The sequence below is a fragment of the Triticum dicoccoides genome, chromosome 3B (genome assembly GCF_002162155.2).
Source record: "Triticum dicoccoides isolate Atlit2015 ecotype Zavitan chromosome 3B, WEW_v2.0, whole genome shotgun sequence".
Lineage (NCBI taxonomy): Eukaryota > Viridiplantae > Streptophyta > Magnoliopsida > Poales > Poaceae > Triticum > Triticum dicoccoides.
In genome coordinates this window covers 387,844,409-387,863,545 of record NC_041385.1, presented here as the reverse complement: position 1 = coordinate 387,863,545, position 19,137 = coordinate 387,844,409, and the positions used below count along the sequence as shown (strand labels likewise).

The 19,137-nt window shown below is 40.8% G+C and overlaps 1 protein-coding gene across 1 annotated transcript in view; it reads left to right on the top strand.

Annotated features, from left to right (window-relative positions):
• Positions 1 to 13,422, top strand: part of LOC119276142 (DENN domain and WD repeat-containing protein SCD1-like) — a 29,194-nt gene extending 15,772 nt beyond the window's left edge. The window contains exons 15-31 of the mRNA XM_037557135.1: positions 1,922 to 1,997; positions 2,099 to 2,172; positions 2,253 to 2,303; positions 2,755 to 2,912; positions 3,562 to 3,609; positions 4,213 to 4,270; positions 4,353 to 4,436; positions 4,523 to 4,754; positions 4,858 to 5,057; positions 9,741 to 9,805; positions 10,614 to 10,737; positions 10,832 to 11,013; positions 11,113 to 11,184; positions 11,287 to 11,447; positions 11,572 to 11,610; positions 12,340 to 12,548; positions 13,092 to 13,422. Of these exons, the coding sequence (XP_037413032.1) occupies positions 1,922 to 1,997; positions 2,099 to 2,172; positions 2,253 to 2,303; positions 2,755 to 2,912; positions 3,562 to 3,609; positions 4,213 to 4,270; positions 4,353 to 4,436; positions 4,523 to 4,754; positions 4,858 to 5,057; positions 9,741 to 9,805; positions 10,614 to 10,737; positions 10,832 to 11,013; positions 11,113 to 11,184; positions 11,287 to 11,447; positions 11,572 to 11,610; positions 12,340 to 12,548; positions 13,092 to 13,187 (1,929 nt within the window). The 3' untranslated portion in view covers positions 13,188 to 13,422. The remainder of the gene's footprint in view (positions 1 to 1,921; positions 1,998 to 2,098; positions 2,173 to 2,252; positions 2,304 to 2,754; positions 2,913 to 3,561; positions 3,610 to 4,212; positions 4,271 to 4,352; positions 4,437 to 4,522; positions 4,755 to 4,857; positions 5,058 to 9,740; positions 9,806 to 10,613; positions 10,738 to 10,831; positions 11,014 to 11,112; positions 11,185 to 11,286; positions 11,448 to 11,571; positions 11,611 to 12,339; positions 12,549 to 13,091) is intronic.
• Positions 13,423 to 19,137: the final 5,715 nt, after the last annotated feature.

The following is a 19,137-nucleotide window of genomic DNA, read 5'->3' as shown; positions in this document are numbered from 1 at the left end:
TGTTGTCCAACCACTTGCTGCCTTGCTTGGCGCCACCAATCAGTAAAAGCAAAATCATTTGGCCCTGGAGTGTGCTGTTGTAACCCAACCATGGATAGCAGAGAGAACCAAACTTCTCTAGAGAACACGCATGCAGTGAACAAGTGTTGTATGGTTTCCTCCTCCTGGTCACAGAGCGTGCATTTTTCCGGGTGAGAACTCGACGAGCCAATCGATCAGCAGTCAACATCGATTAAGAGAGGCCAGCCAAACGAAAAATTTGCAACGAGATGGAGCCCAAGTTTTCCAAATTTCTTCCCATGGCTCAAAACCAACAGCCACTAAGAAGAAACGACGATAGGCTTATTTGGTCGTGAGCTCTCTCAAAAGATATGGCATCAAATCTTAATGTTCCACCATCCTTCTATTTCTTGCACTCTCCTAAGGCTAGTTCAACAATATGAGTGCTACACTTTGCCTTGACTCACCATACTCTGTGTCATTGAGCATTCCAACCTTGATTGCAACTAACTACTTGATGCTTGTGGGATTGCTCACATCTTGGCTATTTGAGAGCAAGTACAATAATGGGCTTATAGCCCGCTTACATGGCACTTTTGCCTATGTGGAGGAGAGAGACATGGAAAAATGGTGGGAGTGGGCTCTCATGCAAGAGCCTAGCTATATTCCTACTCCTAGGCAAATGCAATAAATATGAAGAAAGGGATATAGAGAAGGTGGAAAAAAGTAGTAGTCTTATAGCCAACCTTATAGCTAACCTTGTTGTATGAGTGACTATAAATGATGACTATATATGACATGACAACATCATATAGCCAGCAGTTGGCTATACTATTAACCATGCTCTGAGCAGGGTCAGCCTTGTTGGGGTGGTCATGCCTGGATCTTGGTGACGTGGGGCAGGATCAGCCTCACACCTGGACTTGACGGCATGGCAGGATAAGCCTCGCGGGCTGATCCCTCCTGGATCTTGGCGACATGCGCAGGGTCAGCCTCGCCAAATTATTCCCGCCTGGCTTATCATGCGGGCCGAGTCAGCCGTGCCAGGCTATGATCCGGCCTGGGGCGCTATAACCCACCCTACACCATCATTTGCCCCTGCAACTCAGTTGCTAACAAAAGGTGTAATCAATTACAACAACGTCGAACCTGTTCATTTATGTCAATTCGGGATGGGGCAGCGGCCCTCTCGCACAACACTCTGATTCTATGGAGTGGGACCCCAACTTTAGAAATGGATATTTCCTAATATGCGGCTGCGAACCAAAAACATGCCTACTCGGTCAAACTTAGCTAACATGGAGTGTGGAAAAGTGAGGCAAACCCACGGACCAATCAAACAAGCGCTAAGAGTCTTGATGTCATTTAAATCCTTTCTGAGCCAAAAGCCTAGCCATGGCCGTGCCTGAAAGTAGCAAGTGTGCAGCCGCCTCTGTTTTGTGTAAATTTTCAGTAGATTGCTATTACCACTAAAGCTGGAATGCCATAAATATAACATTTTGAGGCCTAAAATCACGATAGAACCATTACAGTCTGCAATTTAAAGCAGTGTTGTTCAGGTTGTTTCATTTTGTACTCTGCGCTGCAAACTTTGTTTCTCAAACATGCCTGGGAGTGTCATTTTTTTCTGAGAGAAAGAAAGTGCATCACTTTTTTTGAGAGAGAAAGGAGGCGCGCCATTTTCATTAAGAAGAAAACACTAAGATAGCCTGAACGACTAAAATACAAGTTTTACAGTATGAGCACTGCATCCGTCAACTGCGAGGTCAAGAGCCATCCTCACCAATCGACCTATGGCCATAATGACAGGAAACTCGCCTTGCCCAGCCTCTAGCAAACTCCTCTCCTAATAGAGAATTTTAGACTAAAAATTCCCTACTAAGCATATTATGCTAAAGTTATTTGCATGTTTTATCTTCAGGGACTATGGCTTCGTCTTCTGAGACTTGGGGCAACTGAGGATCCCCTTTCATCATTCGAATATGGAACCATTCTTGGTATCTTGAAGTTTCAGTTTATACTATATTCTGTCATTGTGTAACACATTTATCTATATATGTCTTACTTGCTCAACATGATTTCTGTTGCCTTTTTGCAGCTTTGATTGAGTCTGATGCAGAAGGCATCGGAGGGAGTGGCTTTGTTGAATGCATCAGAGAGCACATTCATTCTGTAATCTGAATCTTATAACTACATAATGTATACCTTGCTACTTTCTGATCCACTTCATAAGTAACTTTTCTACCTTATAGGGTTGGCAATGCCGCTTGACTGATGAGCAGTTTATTGCTGTAAAAGAACTGGTGAGTCTGATTTCTTATTCCATAGCCCCACATTCTGCATGGTATAAGTACTGGTTCTTGCAAACAGTTTTTCATGTTCAAGGCGGTGATTGCCATGATATTTAGCTGGTCACTAAGATGTAGGTAAGTCGGCAAACTAGTTGTGCTAACTCATCACTTATAATTTCATTGCTATGAAAATTTGACTTCTGTATCAGGTGGTGGTGGGTACTGCCTTTATAAGCTTATAAAATTATAATGCTATATTTGTGCCGATGTTTTCAATAGGAATCGTATTCGTACCCAATTAATTATCACTTCACTACTATGGAACTTACGCCTAGCTTCTTTCTTTACAATCTTATGAAGCTTGCATTTTGTGTGTGTACATGCAGATCTATCAATATGCTTATCTTCTTTTCTCTGTCGTGTCTATTCTTGCAAAGAATCTCATCATTCTCTCTTCATGCAGCTTAAAACGGCTATAACTCTTGCTAGCTCTCGCGATGATGTGTCAACCATTAGAGATGCTCTTGAAGTTTCTGCTGAAATGTACAGGAAGGACCCAAACAATGTTCAAGACTATGTCCAGCGTCATCTGTTATCCCTATCTGTCTGGGAGGAGCTTCGGTATGTCGTTACTAGCATGAGATAATTCGTTCGTAAGTTAAGATTAGTATTCAAAGGTGCAATCCATATGCCATGTCATTGTCTAATCTAAAAGTGTTGCTACGTCGATCTTGAACAGCACATTAGCTTGTCATGTCATGCAGCTTTGTTTTGAAATAAGCTGAGCGTGTGTGTGTGTGTGCCTGTCATGTCATTGCAGCTTTGTTTTGAAGTAAGCTGAGTGTGTGTGTGTGTGTGTGTGTGGACTAAAATATAACTTTGGGGCTTCAATTGACAAATAGCGTGTAGGTTCAGTTCTCATAAGTAAAAAATAAGGCAATCCTGAAAAGTGAGGAGAATCAAAATAAGTTACATGAAATTCAAACAAACATTGTCTATCGCCAGCAGCATGATTACTCATCGGCCTGTGTGGATCACAGTCTCTGGAGTAAGTTTTAAGTTTATCAGGTGGATCACACCCTTCTTAATAGATGGGAGATCCATTCTCCTTTCTTCTGTTTGTTTAGGTTTATTGCCATGTGTTCATTTGTGTTTCTAATAGGTTCATTACCATGTGTAATTTTAGTCATTCAGTGTCCATCTAGGGTTAGAGTTGTTGTAGCGTCCATCTATGGTATGGATAGTATACATGATTGTTTTTCTTTGGCAGCTTCTGGGATGGCTACTTTGAATATTTGATGGAAAACTGTTCAAACAAGTAAGTTTCTGAATTAGTTATGTATATGCCTTTACATCATGCATTAGTTTGCAAACATATGATTAGACAGAAATTCTTGATGCAGGTTTAAAAATATGAACAGTAAGGAATATCTTACATGTACATGGTTGTGCAGTATGTGCAATATAACTGTAATTTTTCCTTTTTATGCCTCCGCGTATCTTCTAGACTAGAAAAACCATGTACTGATATAGCAGATTTGTAAAATTGCATTAAATTGATTGAAATAAAACGTGGAAAATATTACGTGTTGATGTCAACGTTCATCTGTTCTTTACTAGACAAATTCCAGTATTTACAAAAAATTGGGACAAGCAAAGTACCAATGCATCTACTGTGGGGAGAAACTCCTTTTACTTGTATGGGTGGGTGCTCCCACTATCTCAACCAGTGAGTGCTTGAGGTTTCTGCACATTCTCTCAACCTATTGCAATCAATGTACACTGAGATAATGTGCACAGGGCTCAAGGCGCATTCCATGGATGTGATAATGGTAGCACCGATCAATACAATAAGAAAATTCCAATATTTATACTTGTTATCTTATGATCTTATCTCTTGTGTATTTTTCTGTTTCAACAGGTCAACAAATTATGTAACATTAGTTACTGCACAGCTCATTGTCATGGCAACTCACATGGTACTTAGCAGGTTATGTCTTGTATTCACTGTCAAGCAATCAAATTTTACTATCCTGACTTTCTATTTTGTCTATAATGTAGGCTGGATTGGGATTACCTGATATTGATTCTTGGAATATGATCGAGAAAATAGCAGAGAGAAACAACTTAGGGTATAAGCAGCTTGTAAGTCAAACTAGAACATGACAGTGTCTTGATAAATGCCCGCTGTAAAATGTATTTTCTTAATAATTATTTTGAACTTCCCTCAGATCAAACTTAGAGCATTGCTCACACATCTGCAACAACTTCGTGTTGGCTATTGGGGGGTCCCTATAGGAAAAGGCCAACCACCGCCATCATATAGCATGGCTTCCCCTCGTGCGCTTGATATATCTGATGAAAGCGAACAACCTGCTGAGGCATCCGTGTTAGGCCGAAGTTGGGTGCACAGTATGTTCAGTAGGGACAGAAGCTTAAGAGCTAGCTCCTTCAATCGAGCCAGTAAGTTTAAGCTAGTCCCACCTTTCCTCCTTTGAGGACCTAAATGGAGAATATATTATCTTGACATCTCCATATGTCCCTAATATGACTTGGATAATCTCAGGTGATACAAAGGCTGGTGCTACTGCAGGCAAAACAGACCTAGCTGCTGCGCAGAAGAAAACTCAAACAAATATGAGGATCCTTAGAGGACACACAGCTGCCATTACTGCGCTTCATTGTGTCACAAGAAAAGAGGTGTGGGACCTTGTTGGTGATCGTGAAGATGCTGGATTTTTCATCAGTGGAAGCACGGATTGCACGGTTAGCTTTATGCTGTCATAATTATTTTATTTGCTATCGTTGCTTTAGCGTAACTAGCACAAATGCCCGTGCGTTGCAACGGGAGAGATATCACACCACACATAGATCAGTGAACCATGCCAGTAATGCTTAAAACTTAAACAACTAATTTTATCAAGCTCAACATGAAATTATCACCCAAATTAATTTAGCCGTTGGATACGCAAGATCAGTCTACAATAGCCATTTGATCTACAGTTGAGAGCTCCTCCACCAAGCGCATGCAGTAACGGAAGCATGCATGCAAAACGTGTAATGTTTGTTTTAACCCAAAAGAACTGATGCATGCGTGCATGCAACTCACTCCGATGCTCAATGAAAGAAAAATATAGCATGCATCATTTTTTTCTTCAGTTTGGACTTACTCAGAGAGGTACACATTTGTTTCTAAGGAATGGACGAAATATTTCGTCAGCGTCAAACTCATGAAAAATCTGGCGAATCAGTGGCACATTCCATTCCTTACTTTTTCAATGCAGTATTTATGTATACAAACTCCCGCAGCAACGCGCGGGGTATTCGTCTAGTATATTAAGAAATGAAGGCATTCACATGAATAAATGCATTTGAAATAAAAATAGGGAGTAAAGCAGCTAAATATGAACGTTTTCATAAAATCATTTGAATCTAGCTTTTTATTTAAGTGGCTTTTCAAATTCGTTCCAAACCTTTTCTAAAATCCACTCCAAACATTTCTCTTAATTATTTCTGCAATTATCAGAGCTCCACCAAAAATATACACATTTCGGAAACTCAAATGGGTCTGAATTCAACTTTTCCAAAATATGTAACTTTTTTATATGGGCTAAGTATAAATTGTAGGCTCCATGTAAAAAGGTTCCAAAAAAAATTAAAAATCGCTGGCTATTTCTTTTCTTCTCTTCCCCCTCTCTCTAATTTCTTTTTTTAGGCAACCTCTCTCTAATTTCTGTAAAAAACAATTGAGTGGAGAAACGGAAATAAAGAAGACAGTAGCAGCACAGGGGCCAAAGCCAACCTAAACTACCGCCGCCTAGCCTAAGGCCCAGGTCGGCCTCCTCAATAAACCCTAGAGCCCACCCAGAGTCGCTCTCACTCCTCGTTTTCCTGGTCCTCTGATCCCCTGCCGCTGTCCACCGGCGAGCGTCGCCTCCAGCCCGAGTGCCTCTCGCTCCTCTGCCGCTCTCTCCTCCCAGTGCCCGCTGCCACCGTGGCTCTGCTCCGGCAGCGCTCCTCGCGCTCAACTCGTATCGTCGCCGCTAGTGGTGGCTGGGTTTGATCTGGCGGCGGGGCGGTGATTGGAGACGCTGCCTCGAGTTCGTTAGACCGTTGCAATATCGTCCTCGGCGGCTGCGTGCACTGCGGCTGCCGGTTTCTTGGGCTCTCTCTCAAGCCTTCTCTTTTATTGGATTCATGAATCTCTCCTCTTTGATTGGCTATATGTCATACTTTTCTTGTTGGCTTGTTGGTTCTTGCAATTTGGAACGTATATAAGTTGTTAGAATCTGATGTAAAGTGCCGGGGTGGGACTATTAATTTGAATTGGATTGGAAATTTTGGCACAAATTCTGTTTGCTACAGCCGGAAGAGATGGGAGGGCAGGTTGTGAGGCGAACGTTTTTAGCAGCCCTTAAAATAAATTTTGGCCCGTTGACTTAGGCAGCTGAAACAACGGCCCGAACGAGCGAATAGACAATTAATATGACGACGGACAGACGGGCAGTATATAAATAGATTAGTACCACCTTGGATTTTGGAAAAAATATGAATGTGTTGAAAAAAAAACTGAAAGGGTAAATTCATGGGAAAAAAACGTATTGTGACGGTGAACCCACGGAGTCAATCCGTGCTTTATTATTAGGGAAAGATTGTTAAATTCTGGTATCAACCACACCAGTAGCGAATCATGGGCCAGAGTATGATGACCTCTCCAATTTTTACCAATCTAAGTGGTGAAACTTTTTCAAGGAAAAAGCAAGTTTATTATGACATTATCATGAAAATTAGAACCTACCAGGCAAGTTAGGAAAACTTACGTTAATCAAGATGCTTTCAAAATACCAGATATGGTTTTAGTCATGTTTTTTGTTGAGAAAAACTGATATTCTCAATACTTGTCTTTGTAGAGATACATACCACATTTCTGCACCCGAGCTCATATGATCTTGCATGAACAGTAAACTCAAAACAAATAGTAAAAAATCATTAAATCTGAAAGTTTTAGGCATCGAACATGATAATGTCTTCTAACTGCATGCAATTTTTTGTGTCGAAAGGACATCTCTGGTGCCCTGTGCAGAAAAAACATGGGTGCTCCAAAAAGCCTTTGCTAGAGTACCTATTTTTGTTTTGTTTGTGCAGGGAACTGCAGATGTCCTTTCATCGTGAAATTTTGCATGCAGTTAGAAGACATGAGCAGGTTGATGCCTAAGGGAATTTCTAGTCGAACCCCTAAAATTTAGCCCCCAAAGGCCCCCTCAAACCTTAACTCCTCAATTTTTAGCAGTTAAATGAAAACGGTTCCTGATACTTCATTTGGATGATGGTTGATGCAATGAAATAAGTTGCATGAAATTCATGTAGCGTGTATGTTCCCAATACTTCATTTGGAGGAGTATCCAAATTTAGAGTCCTCTGATGCAACTGTCTCAAGAATGACGGTTGGATCTCTGGAGTGCCCTTTGTAGTTACCTTTCCACCCCGTAGGACAATTCTTCCATGTCCAGTGCATGAAATCAATTGATCAAAGCATCCCTGGCCATCCTCATTCTTCACTCAAACTCAAGAGTTTCTCGGTGTCTTCATCGTCGGGTGCCCTCAAGTACTCCGGTCCATAAATCTCAATGACGGCTTGTGTGTATCTTCGAACAGCCTCTAGGATTGAATCTTCCCCAATGCGGACATAGTCATCAATGGTGTCAGCTGAATACCCATAGGCAAGCACTCGAACAGCCGCCACATACTTCATCAATGGGCTTGCACAGTTGCACTTATCTCTCCCAATGCACTTCTCCTAAGTGTAAACCATGGATCATGCTCCTCAACAACTTTTGCAATGGTGAGGAAGAGACTTCGGTGCATCCGAAATCGCCAGCGAAAATATTTCTCTCGATAGGTTGAATTGGGTGCAAAGTAATCCTTCATAAGCTTGGCATGGCCTTCTGATCTATCGCGATTGATGTACAAGCGGCAGAACTGTGATCCTAGTCTTGGTCGCTGAAAGTATCATGAACGATCCTGACAATGGCCATTTTAAAATCATCGTCTTTTTCCTCCTCCGACGAAGAGTCGTCGAAGAATATCTCCCTTAACCTCTTCATGTACACTATGGAATATTCGATGTTGATTTTGATTGCAAAAACAATAAAACACAATGAAAAAGCCAAAAAAACGCACCTAGGCAATTTGTCGAACACTTTGCGGGTGGACAGTGGGGGCTGGAGGATGGTCTGCAGGCTTCGAGGAACAAGACTCTCCTCCAAGCCGTGCTTGCCCGTCGCCGGCCAAGCTCGCTGCGGCCATACTCTGGTTTTCGGAATTTCGCTGGCGTGGTCGCAATTCCGGCGCTACGTAGCTCTTCCGTGGGTGCTCAGCGGCATCTCGGTCGTCCACCGGTTCCGATTTGGACGAAACCAAGCTCGGCGGTGGCCTTTTTCGTTCACTAGAGTGCGGCGGTGACGGTGAAGATATGTGGCGATTCCGGCAGTGGCGCCGCCGGCGAGCTAATCAAACATGGCCCGAGAGGTCGGTGGGGGTGTCGGCGAGCGTGCGTGCTGGCCGGCGGAGGAAAGGAAATTGGCGGAGACGGCGCCGGGGTGTAGGTAGTCAAGCGATCTGGATGCATATGAGAGGGTTTTTTGCTGAGAAGTTGCTTCGGCCGTTCAAATCTTAGGCGCTGACCACAGGCTAATTTTTTTGAGTTAAACCGGCTGAGGGTTCGGCTAGGTGTGGCTCAACTCCTAAAAAGGGAATATTTTGAGGAGTTAAGCACTTTTGAGGGTTTGGCTGGATGCTCTAAAATTCAGTTTTTTTAAACTATTTTTATGATTTTCCTGTTCACGAGGGATCATATGAGCTTGGGTGCATATTTTTTTCCTTCCATAGTAAGGCTTCTGTGCGATCTACTTTTTCTTGTGTCCATAGGATCACGCTACAGAGGATCAATATCAAACTGTATAACGCCTGCTAGTGGCTTGTAATTGTTCGAAAATGTGAACTGGCTGGTTATGGCTCACTGCTCACTCAGTTCACATCCAGTTTCCAGAAAAGAATCGAATGCCAAATTAAAATTGGATTATTCCTTATCTTGTAGCCATACTTGAACAATCAAAATTGTGCAGGCTTGTAATCGGTTGGTATTACGTGTACTATGTTGGGTAACATCATTTGTGCTTCTGCAAACTCTTGCAAAAATACGTACATCTATCTTTGTAGCCCATGATTTTGTAAGTTTTGCAATACAGTGGTTGTTCTACTCTAAAAGGATTGCTAAGTGCTTCTTACTAGTTGAGGGTTTCAGTAACATCTGCGCAATGCTTGTTCATTATCTTCACCTTGGTCGGTGCTTATAGCTATGCTGCATTACAATGAAATCTCTTCATGAACAATTGTGCGTATGTGTGTCCTTAATGTGGATAGTGATTGATACAGTGATTTTGCATGCAGGTAAAAGTTTGGGATCCAAGTTTGCGTGGTTCCGAACTTCGAGCAACACTTAGAGGGCATACCAGGTAGAAAATGTCATCCACATTACTCAATGGAACTGTCAGCTGTGTGACCATTGTGTTTAAACTTAATTTTATATCCTACTCCCTCCGCCCCAAAATAATTGTCGCTGATTTAGTACAACTTTGTGCTAAAGTTGTACCAAGTCAGCGGCACTTATTTTGGGATGGAGTATCATAGTTGGGTGTATAGTAATCTGACTAACTAATTACAATTGCTCATCCGAGACACTGTATAATGCAAGCAAACAGTTGACTTTTCTCAGTATACATGTTCAAGCATGTATCATTGTTACTGTTATTTGGAGAGTCTTTTGCATAATGCAACTTGAACCATCTTGCAAATGCATGGGCATGGGGTTGCATGTAATAGTTGCATACCCTATATCTGCCCTTTCAAGCATGGTTCCTTTATGTCTAATGTTCAACCAAGGAATGTGATAGCCTTTTTTTCCTTTTCCTTTTTTGGCCGAGCATTGGATCAGTTCTACACTTGTTTTCGTACGACGAAAAAAGAATATTCATGCATTGGTTCTGGCACGAGTGTTGTTCTTGCTCTCATCCATAAAGTTGTTGATAATCATAGGACAACAGTAACATTAATTGTAAAGTGTTGTAAGGTCTTTTGTGGTCTATGGCTGATACGTTCGCAGTAGTGGTTATCAACAGACTAGTCATAGACCTTCAAGTACTTTTGATTGGTCTTTTGTCTTTCTAGCAGCATCGTAAAGTATTCAGGGTCTTTAACTTGCCATGCTGATTTGGCTACTCAAATTCAGTCTAGATTAACTGCTGTCCACTTAAATTCTTGCAGGACAGTTCGGGCTATTAGTTCAGATCGTGGCAAAATAGTTTCTGGAGGTGATGATCAATCTGTCATAGTCTGGGATAAGCAAGCTTTTAAGCTTCTGGAAGAACTGAAGGGCCATGACGCACCGGTTAGCTTCTTCATCAATAGTAGTAACTTACATATCATTGTCTCCATATCTAACCCTTACTAAGCATGTTCATGCACAATTGACATTGATATAGGTCACTTCTGTGCGGATGCTCTCAGGAGAACGTGTTCTTACTGCATCTCATGATGGTACGGTGAAGATGTGGGATGTCCGGACTGATACTTGTGTTGCTACCGTGGGTCGTTGTCAAAGTGCAGTTCTCTGTATGGAATACGATGACTCGACTGGAATTCTGGCAGCTGCTGGGAGAGATGTGTATGTACTTTTTTAACTTGGAAATGTTTTTAGTGCTTTAAACTAATACTTACTTGAACAACTTTTGTTCCATTCTAATCTGAAAGGTCATTTCATCAGGGTGGCGCATGTCTGGGATATTCGTTCAAGTAAGCAGATGTTCAAGCTTCAAGGGCATACAAAGTGGATAAGGTAATGCCTCTGTTGGACTGTTGAGCATCCACATTCTCCTGCGCTGGCGATTTCGACCAGTAATTTACTACAGATGCTGACACAAATTTTGGTTGATTATAGATCAATGAGGATGACTGGGGAAACGATAATAACTGGGAGTGATGATTGGACAGCTAGGGTGTGGTCTCTTACACGGGGAACATGTGATGCTGTATTAGCATGCCATGCTGGTCCCATACTTTGTGTTGAATACTCACCTTCGGATAAAGGAATTATCACTGGTATGTGACCCATTGCTTATTTTTAAAGTTAGGTGGGAGGTCTGCCAAATCATATCGACTGTGTATTCACGATTAAAGAATTCTCTCCATGTCATATGTATCTGATCCTTAATTAATATGCCAGGTTCCTCTGACGGGCTTATACGTTTTTGGGAAAACGAAGGTGATGCATTATGGATTGTGAAAATTGCTTCATCTGTTTTTCTGTATTTACTTTTTGTACCTTATTTAGGAAAGTTAATGTGTTTGCATTATTTGTACAAAAGGGAAACATAGCATTTATCACTAGAGGATACTGAGCTGTGTTACAGCACGAGTTTTCTTAATGACTGATCCACATTGTTCCAGTAATTACCCATGTAATGGTGGATGCAAAGTTACATAAAATTGGAAATAGTTCTGTGTTATTAGCAACGGCAGTCCTATGCACTGTATGATTGACTGAACAAGTTATTCAGCATGTTTAGTTTGCAGTTTAGCATCAATGGAATGTGTCATTGACTTCGATGACATGTTAGTAGTTTTCGTAATTAGTACTTAGCACCAATCAGTGTATTGTGGACCTTTTAGTACCTGTGGCTGCATATCTACTGGAACCCGCATACTTATTGGATATGTGGAACCCTTTTGGCTTGGACACCATAACAACATGAAAATTTACCAGAAAAGAAAGATAGACTACTGTGTCAAGATATATGTTCAATTTTATAATTTACGAGCCACTCCTCTTACCATTAACTGATCTGTTGATGGTAGCCTCATTTCATCATTTTATGGTTTCAAATTTATATTATTATTTTATGAACAAACACTTGTATATGGAAAAATAAATATAATGTTAATGTGGCAGAAACTGGTGAATGGAACTCAGGACATTTCATTTTTATTGTAGGAGGCATAAAATGTGTTAAGAATCTGACGCTTCACTCGGCATCGGTCCTGTCCATTAGTGCTGGTGATCACTGGCTTGGAATTGGTGCTGCTGACAATTCTATGTCTCTTTTCCATCGACCACAAGAACGATTCGGAAGTTTCTCAAATACAGGATCAAAAGTTGCAGGATGGCAGCTTTATAGAACTCCCCAGAAAACGTCTGCAGTGGTAATACATCTCATTGCTTTGTTTAATTCATTCCTTCCTAGCATGTTTGCAATATTGATCAATGAGAGGCTTGTATCGATTTCTATCGCGGTCATAGCATGATAGCAAGCAGGGCAATGCAGTAGGCACGTAACAATCATGCACTAGAAATTCAACACATAGATGATAGATGTCTTTCCCCACTTTTGTTAACTATTTTGTACGTAACAAGCAAAGCTGCCTGCTTTTAGCAAGGATGCTTGTACCACATCTGTATTTTGTTCATACTTATCTTTTGAGAAACAATTACTATTCATACTTGACGTCTGCTCCGTGACGTTCCTGGCACAACTATGTGTTTGATTAATGTCCGACCGGGCCAATTGTTCGCAAGCATGACTGTAGATAGTCATACTATATGCATATGATGTTCCTAGGCACGTCATAAAATCACCTTTTTTGTAAGCATCATTGTAAGTTTGTAGTATGTCCAAGATGCCATATTAACATTCATGGTTGAACAAATGGTCGTCCATTCTAAATCCTCAATTTTCCTTGTGACAGGTGAGATGTATAGCCTCGGACCTGGATAGGAAAAGAATATGCAGTGGTGGCCGGAATGGACTTCTTCGGCTGTGGGATGCTACCACAAGTATCTAAGACATTACTAGGATATTTTTTTTTTTTGCGGGGTTAGGATATATATGTTCATGTAAAGAAATGTCAATTGCCCTGTGATGTTGTATGTCATTTTCTGTTTTTGGTCGTCTTGTAGAAATAAGACAGAAACTTTATTTGTTCCATCCATTATGTAATCTCAAAAGCTGTTTTGATGCCTCGTGCGAAATTTTGTCTATAATTTTAAGGTCTAGGTGACCCCTAGCCTGCCAGGTAATCCCTCCGTTCACAAATATAAGATGTTTTGCATATTTTAATACGGACAACATTGACTGATATCTTTATCTTTACTCTTTACCTATATACATATATATATATATTATATATATATATATATATATATATTATTATACTAATAAAGCGGCTATCGTTTCTGGTCGTCCGTCATCAAAATTACCCTCCAAGTTAGTAAAAATTAGCCACCAATGCCATCCGTAAGTGGGAAAACGTTTCAATTTTTTAGACCAAAAATCGCCGCCTTTTCGTTGTTTTAGAGCGGCACGACGAGCAGAAATCACAGATCGGTCCGTAGCAAAGTGGTAGGTCGAGGTCTCCTCTAGCGTTGAGACCAGGGTTCGATCCCCAGCCTCTGCAATTTCTATCATTCTTTTCTCGCGCATGTCCTATCAATGAATGCATTCATGGGCCGGCCCATGTGCTGGGCTGTACTCCCCTGTTTTTTTTATTTTACTTTTTTGTCTTTTCTTTTCTCATTCTGTTTTCTTTCTTCTTTAAATTAATTCGGGATTTTAATATTCTAAAAGTTGCGAGTTTTAAAAAAATGTTTGAGAAATTACAAAATATATGTGAATTAAAAGATGTTTAGAAAAACATAATTTTTTTGCAGATTCAAAAAATGTTGGTGGTTTTGCAAAACTGTTTGTACAATTACAAAAAAAAATCACAATTTGGAAAAAATTGTCGGGAATTAAAATCATGTTCATGATTTTGAAAAAATGATTGTGTATTTAAAACATATTTGGGGAACTTAAAAAAACTGTCCATGACATTTTAGAAAAAGTTCACAAAAATAAAAATAAATATTTATTTTTTAAATTTTGTTCCCCAATTTTTTAAAAAAGTTCATATATTCAAAAAATGTTTGTTGAGGAAAAAAATGTTAATGAATTCAAAACCGGTTCATACATTAATTTTTTTTTAAACAAACTAATGTTCATGATTTTGTTGAGAAAATAAAAAAATTCAAAAAAAATTTGTCAATTCGTAAAATTCTTCACCGATTCAAAAGTATTTTATGTCTAGGATTTGATTAGTTTTTCGGAAGTCTTTATATGTCTTAGCGTTGGGAGTAGTTCGTGGTCAATGAGATTTGCTTATAAAGTTTTAAACGTTCCCTTGCGCAACATAATGACAAGTGTGACATGCACTGGCAAACTCATAGCCTTGTGATTTACCGCGTCGAATGCATTGTGATCTCGTGGACATCGCGACCATCATCGGCTAGGGTGAGAAAATAAATAAATGGCAATATGGTGAGCCACTGTGTTAATAGAGTACGCTCATATATCAGGATATTGAGTCAGACTTATTTGGTTAGCCATAATTTTTTGTCTCCCGTTGCAACGCACGGGCATATTTACTAGTGAGTGAAAAAACACACTAAAACATGTCTATATGCACATCTAATTCATAAAAAATATATATATGAAAACAGTCATTTTGTTATGCAATCTCTGGAAGCTTTGTAAGTTTAGTATTACACGCCCTTTAACAATGCCCTTCCAATACTCCCTTTGTTCGTAAATATAAGATGTTTTGGATATGGAGTGTATTAATGGGCGACTTAATTGATTTGTTGGTCTTTTATGATTATGATGAGCTTTCAAGTGCATATGTCAATCCTATACAAGCATGCATATAAGACAAAGTTGCTGATGGCAGCAAATATTTTTTTCAAACTTTCAAAGTCAAATTGTTTTGTGGCTCAAACTGTTGTTTTGATTCAAAATCCAATTTCACCATTAAATTCATCGTAATGAGATCTTCAAAACTAGATCATTGTGTTCGTATGTTTTCAATAAAAAAAGGTAAAAAAATACTATGCCTGTGCTAAGTAATGTTAGCACGCCTGCCATATATAATTATACATGCTACTTAGAAATTATTGAGGGTGTGTCTTTCAACAACTATTTTCTCAAGGTGACAAAGTTGTCGTATTGTTTGTGTGTAAGTTATGATATTAACGGTCTGTATATTATCATGCTATTTACACAAAATCTATTAGAAATATTTTTTTTCGATACCTTGTTCCTAGGTCAAAAGTTGTCGGGTGTTTGTATATGATTTATCTTTGTTATGCGTAAATTATGATGCTATTTTCACAGAAGTGACTGGGCCATATTTTTCAACAATTCTTTCACGTGTCAAAAAGATACCGTGGTGTTTCTACACGAGTTATCATGTCCGCGGTGCGTACATTGCCATACTATTTACACATAAATTTCCAAATATGTTTTTCAACATTTTTTTCCGAGTTGAAAATTTACCATGATGTTTGTACGTGGGTTATCAGCTCATCTGTCGTGACGAGATATTCAAAACTAGATCACATGTTGGTATGTTTCAACAACTTTTTTGGGTGAAAAATTACTATGCCTGCGCTAAGTTAGCACGCCTGTTGTATATAAGTTATCATATGCTATTTACGGAGAAGTTATTGGGGGTGTGTTTTTCAACAACTTTTTTCCTAAGATGACAAACATACCGTAATGTTTTTATGTAAGTTATGACATCTATGGTCAGTATATTATCATGCTATTTACACAAAAGTGATTGATATATATATTTTGAATCTTTTTTTCCAGGTCAGAAATTGTCCAGGTGTTTGTACCAGAGTTATCTTCGTTGTGCGTAAATATCATGTTATTTACACAGAAGTGACCGGGTTATGTTTTTCAATAATTTTTTGACGGCTCAAAAAGATACTGTGGTGTTTCTACGTGAGCTATCATGTCTACGGTGCGTAAATTACCTGTAACGCTCCGGATTCGATGCGCCAAGTGTCTGCCAGTTATTCGCCGTTGTTGCCATGTCATTTGCTTGCGTGTTGCATTTCATCATGTCATCATGTGCATTTCATTTTGCATACGTGTTCGTCTCATGCATCCAAGCATTTTCCCCGTTGTCCGTTTTGCAATCCGGTACTCCTATGCCCTCCGGCGTTCCCCTTTCGTCTCTCGTTGTGAGCGGGTGTTAAACATTCTCGGAATGGCCCGAGGCTTGCCAAGCGGCCTTGGTATAGCACCGGTAGACCGCCTGTCAAGTTTCGTGCCATTTGGAGTCCGTTTGACACTCCAACGATTAACCGGGTAACCGCAAAAGCCTCTTTCTCTTTGCAGCCCAACACCCTTCCAAAGTGGCCCAAAACTCATCTAACTCCCCTCCATGCTCTCGGTCGTTCGATCACGATCGCGTGACCGAAAACCGCTCCTCATTTGGACTCTCCTAGCTCCCTCTACCTATAAAACTAGCCCCTCCCCCGAAATTCGCGGTCCAAACCCCCCGAAACCCTAGTTTTCATCCTCGTGGACATGTCCGCCGCCGCCCTCCCGTGAATCAGCTCCCACCACATGGCGCCGCCGCGCCGCCCCCACCGCCGGCACGCGAAGCCCGCCGCGGGCCCTCCCGCGCTTGACCCGGGCCGAGCCCCGCGCTCCGTCGCCCGAGGCGTCTGCCGCCGCAGCTCCGGCGCCGCGCCGCCGCCGCTCCGGCGCCGCGCCCCACCGCTGTCGCCGGACTCCTTCGCCACCCGGCCCCGCGCGCCCGTCGCCCCGCCGCCCGAGTCGCGCCGCCGACTCCTCCGCCGTCGCCGGCCTCCGCCGCCGCAAGCTCCGGCCGGCCGCCGTCCCCGGCCTCGTCCCCTCCTACTCCGGCCGCCGTCGCCACCCGCTCCGGCGTCGTCCTCGAACCACGAGCCGGCTCAGATCTGATCCAGCAGCGGTTGACTTCTTCCCCCCGTTTTTTTCGTCTAAGTCCTTAATCTGCATTAATTTTGTTGCATCTTCATCGCATCATATATTTGCACCCGTGGCTCCGTTTCGTGCGTATAATATGTCAAATTGTTCGACTCGACGAGTACATCATTTCATCCCATTGCATCATATTCATTTGAGGTCATCTAGATGCCCGAATCTTCATCGTAAGAGTGCTTCATAATGTTTTCTGCTGTCTGTTATCAGAATGAGCTCTTTTGTCATTTTTGCCATGATTGATGTGTGCATCCTATGAGGTTGATGTCTTCATGTGTTTTGAACTATGCCATGTCTTCTTTACAGAGGTGTATGCCATGTATTTTTGTGATCAATGTGGTGACTAGCACAAGCATGCAAACTAGGCATCGTGATGTTGCTGATTTTAGTCCCTGTTCTGCTATTATTTTGATGCCATGTAAACTTGATGCTACAGAGAGATCCATGCATATTTTGAGATACTTCAGTAAGGGTGTTTTGAACAATAGGTTATTGTATATCCATTCATGCACTTATTTGTAATTATGGAGTAGTCTAGCATGTCATTTTCGTGCTCTACTTTTGCTTCAAAATGTTTCCTGGCAGATTGTTTACTTGTTATTCAATTTAGCCAAGGATGCTATAGTTGATCCTTGCATGCTATGAACTTGTTCTGGCCTTGGATTGTTACACAAATATGCCTTCTTGATGATGCTATGCTTATCTTGTCATGCAATGACTTGTGGTGAGTGAATCGAGCTTGTTAAGTAGGGTTCATGATGTTGCTGTTTTGCTAGGCTGAATCTGTTATTTCGTGATGCTATATAAACATATTGCTACTAATCATTCTATGCATAATCTGGAGATGTTCTATAAACATGTTTTGATCTACTTGTCATCCTCTAACCATACATGCTCCTGGTTGCAATTATAGCTTGCTGTAGCTTATTGTAATCTTGCTCCAAAGTTGCTTCATAATGTTGTTGTCAGCCTGTTAACATTAAGTTCACTTGTTCCCATGTGTTTTGCTAGTGTTCCATGCACCCTATGACCTTGCTATTGCCATGATTAGATTCACAAATATGTCTTCTTACTGTTGGGTGCCTTGCCATGCCATGTATTGCTCTGTAGTGAGTGGTACAAGCTCATAAACATGCCTTCATAATTCTGTTTCTGCCATGTTTGAATATGTATTATAACTTGCTATGTTTACGTGGGTGCCATCATATTTTCTGATCCTTTTTGGCTTATAGTCAGTAAGGGTCTTTTGATCTATGCAATTAGTAGATTCATGCCATGCCTTTGTTTGCCATGATACGTTCCTGTAACATGTTGTTTGATAGCTCTAAACATTGCATCGTGATGTTATTTTCTGCAAATTCTGAAATTGTTATAACTTGCAATCTTACCATGTGTGTTTGAGTATGTTCTAGTGATTTCTGGAGTTAGCTCAGTGTTCATGTTTTGTTATGCTTTACCTATACATCATGCCCATGTCTTATGTTGTTATGTTGAGGTGCTGTAGCATGTTGTTTTGATGCTTGCAATATGCCTAGTTGCTGTTTTGGACAGCTTGTCCTTTAAAATTGTATAGTGTGTGTGTGTTGAACCTTTGCTCCGTTTTGAGTGTGCTCTATATGAAACTTGCTTGATTTTGCATGTAGCTTCGTATTATCATGTTGCATCCTTGTTTTGAGGTGTTTGCTTGATGTTTGTATGCATTTTGCATCAATACCATGTTTAACTTGTTTTGCTCATATCTTCTAGGCCGTAGCTCCGAACTAAATGAACTTTATATGTAACTTGACTAGAATCTCGTGTAGATCATCTTGGTGCATCTTAACTTGCTGTTTAACAACTTGAACATACGGTTTATTCAGATCTGGACCAATTTCGAAATTTGCATATGAGGACTTACCGGAATTGTTATATGTTGTTCCCGGCCTCATTTAAACTTGCCTTGA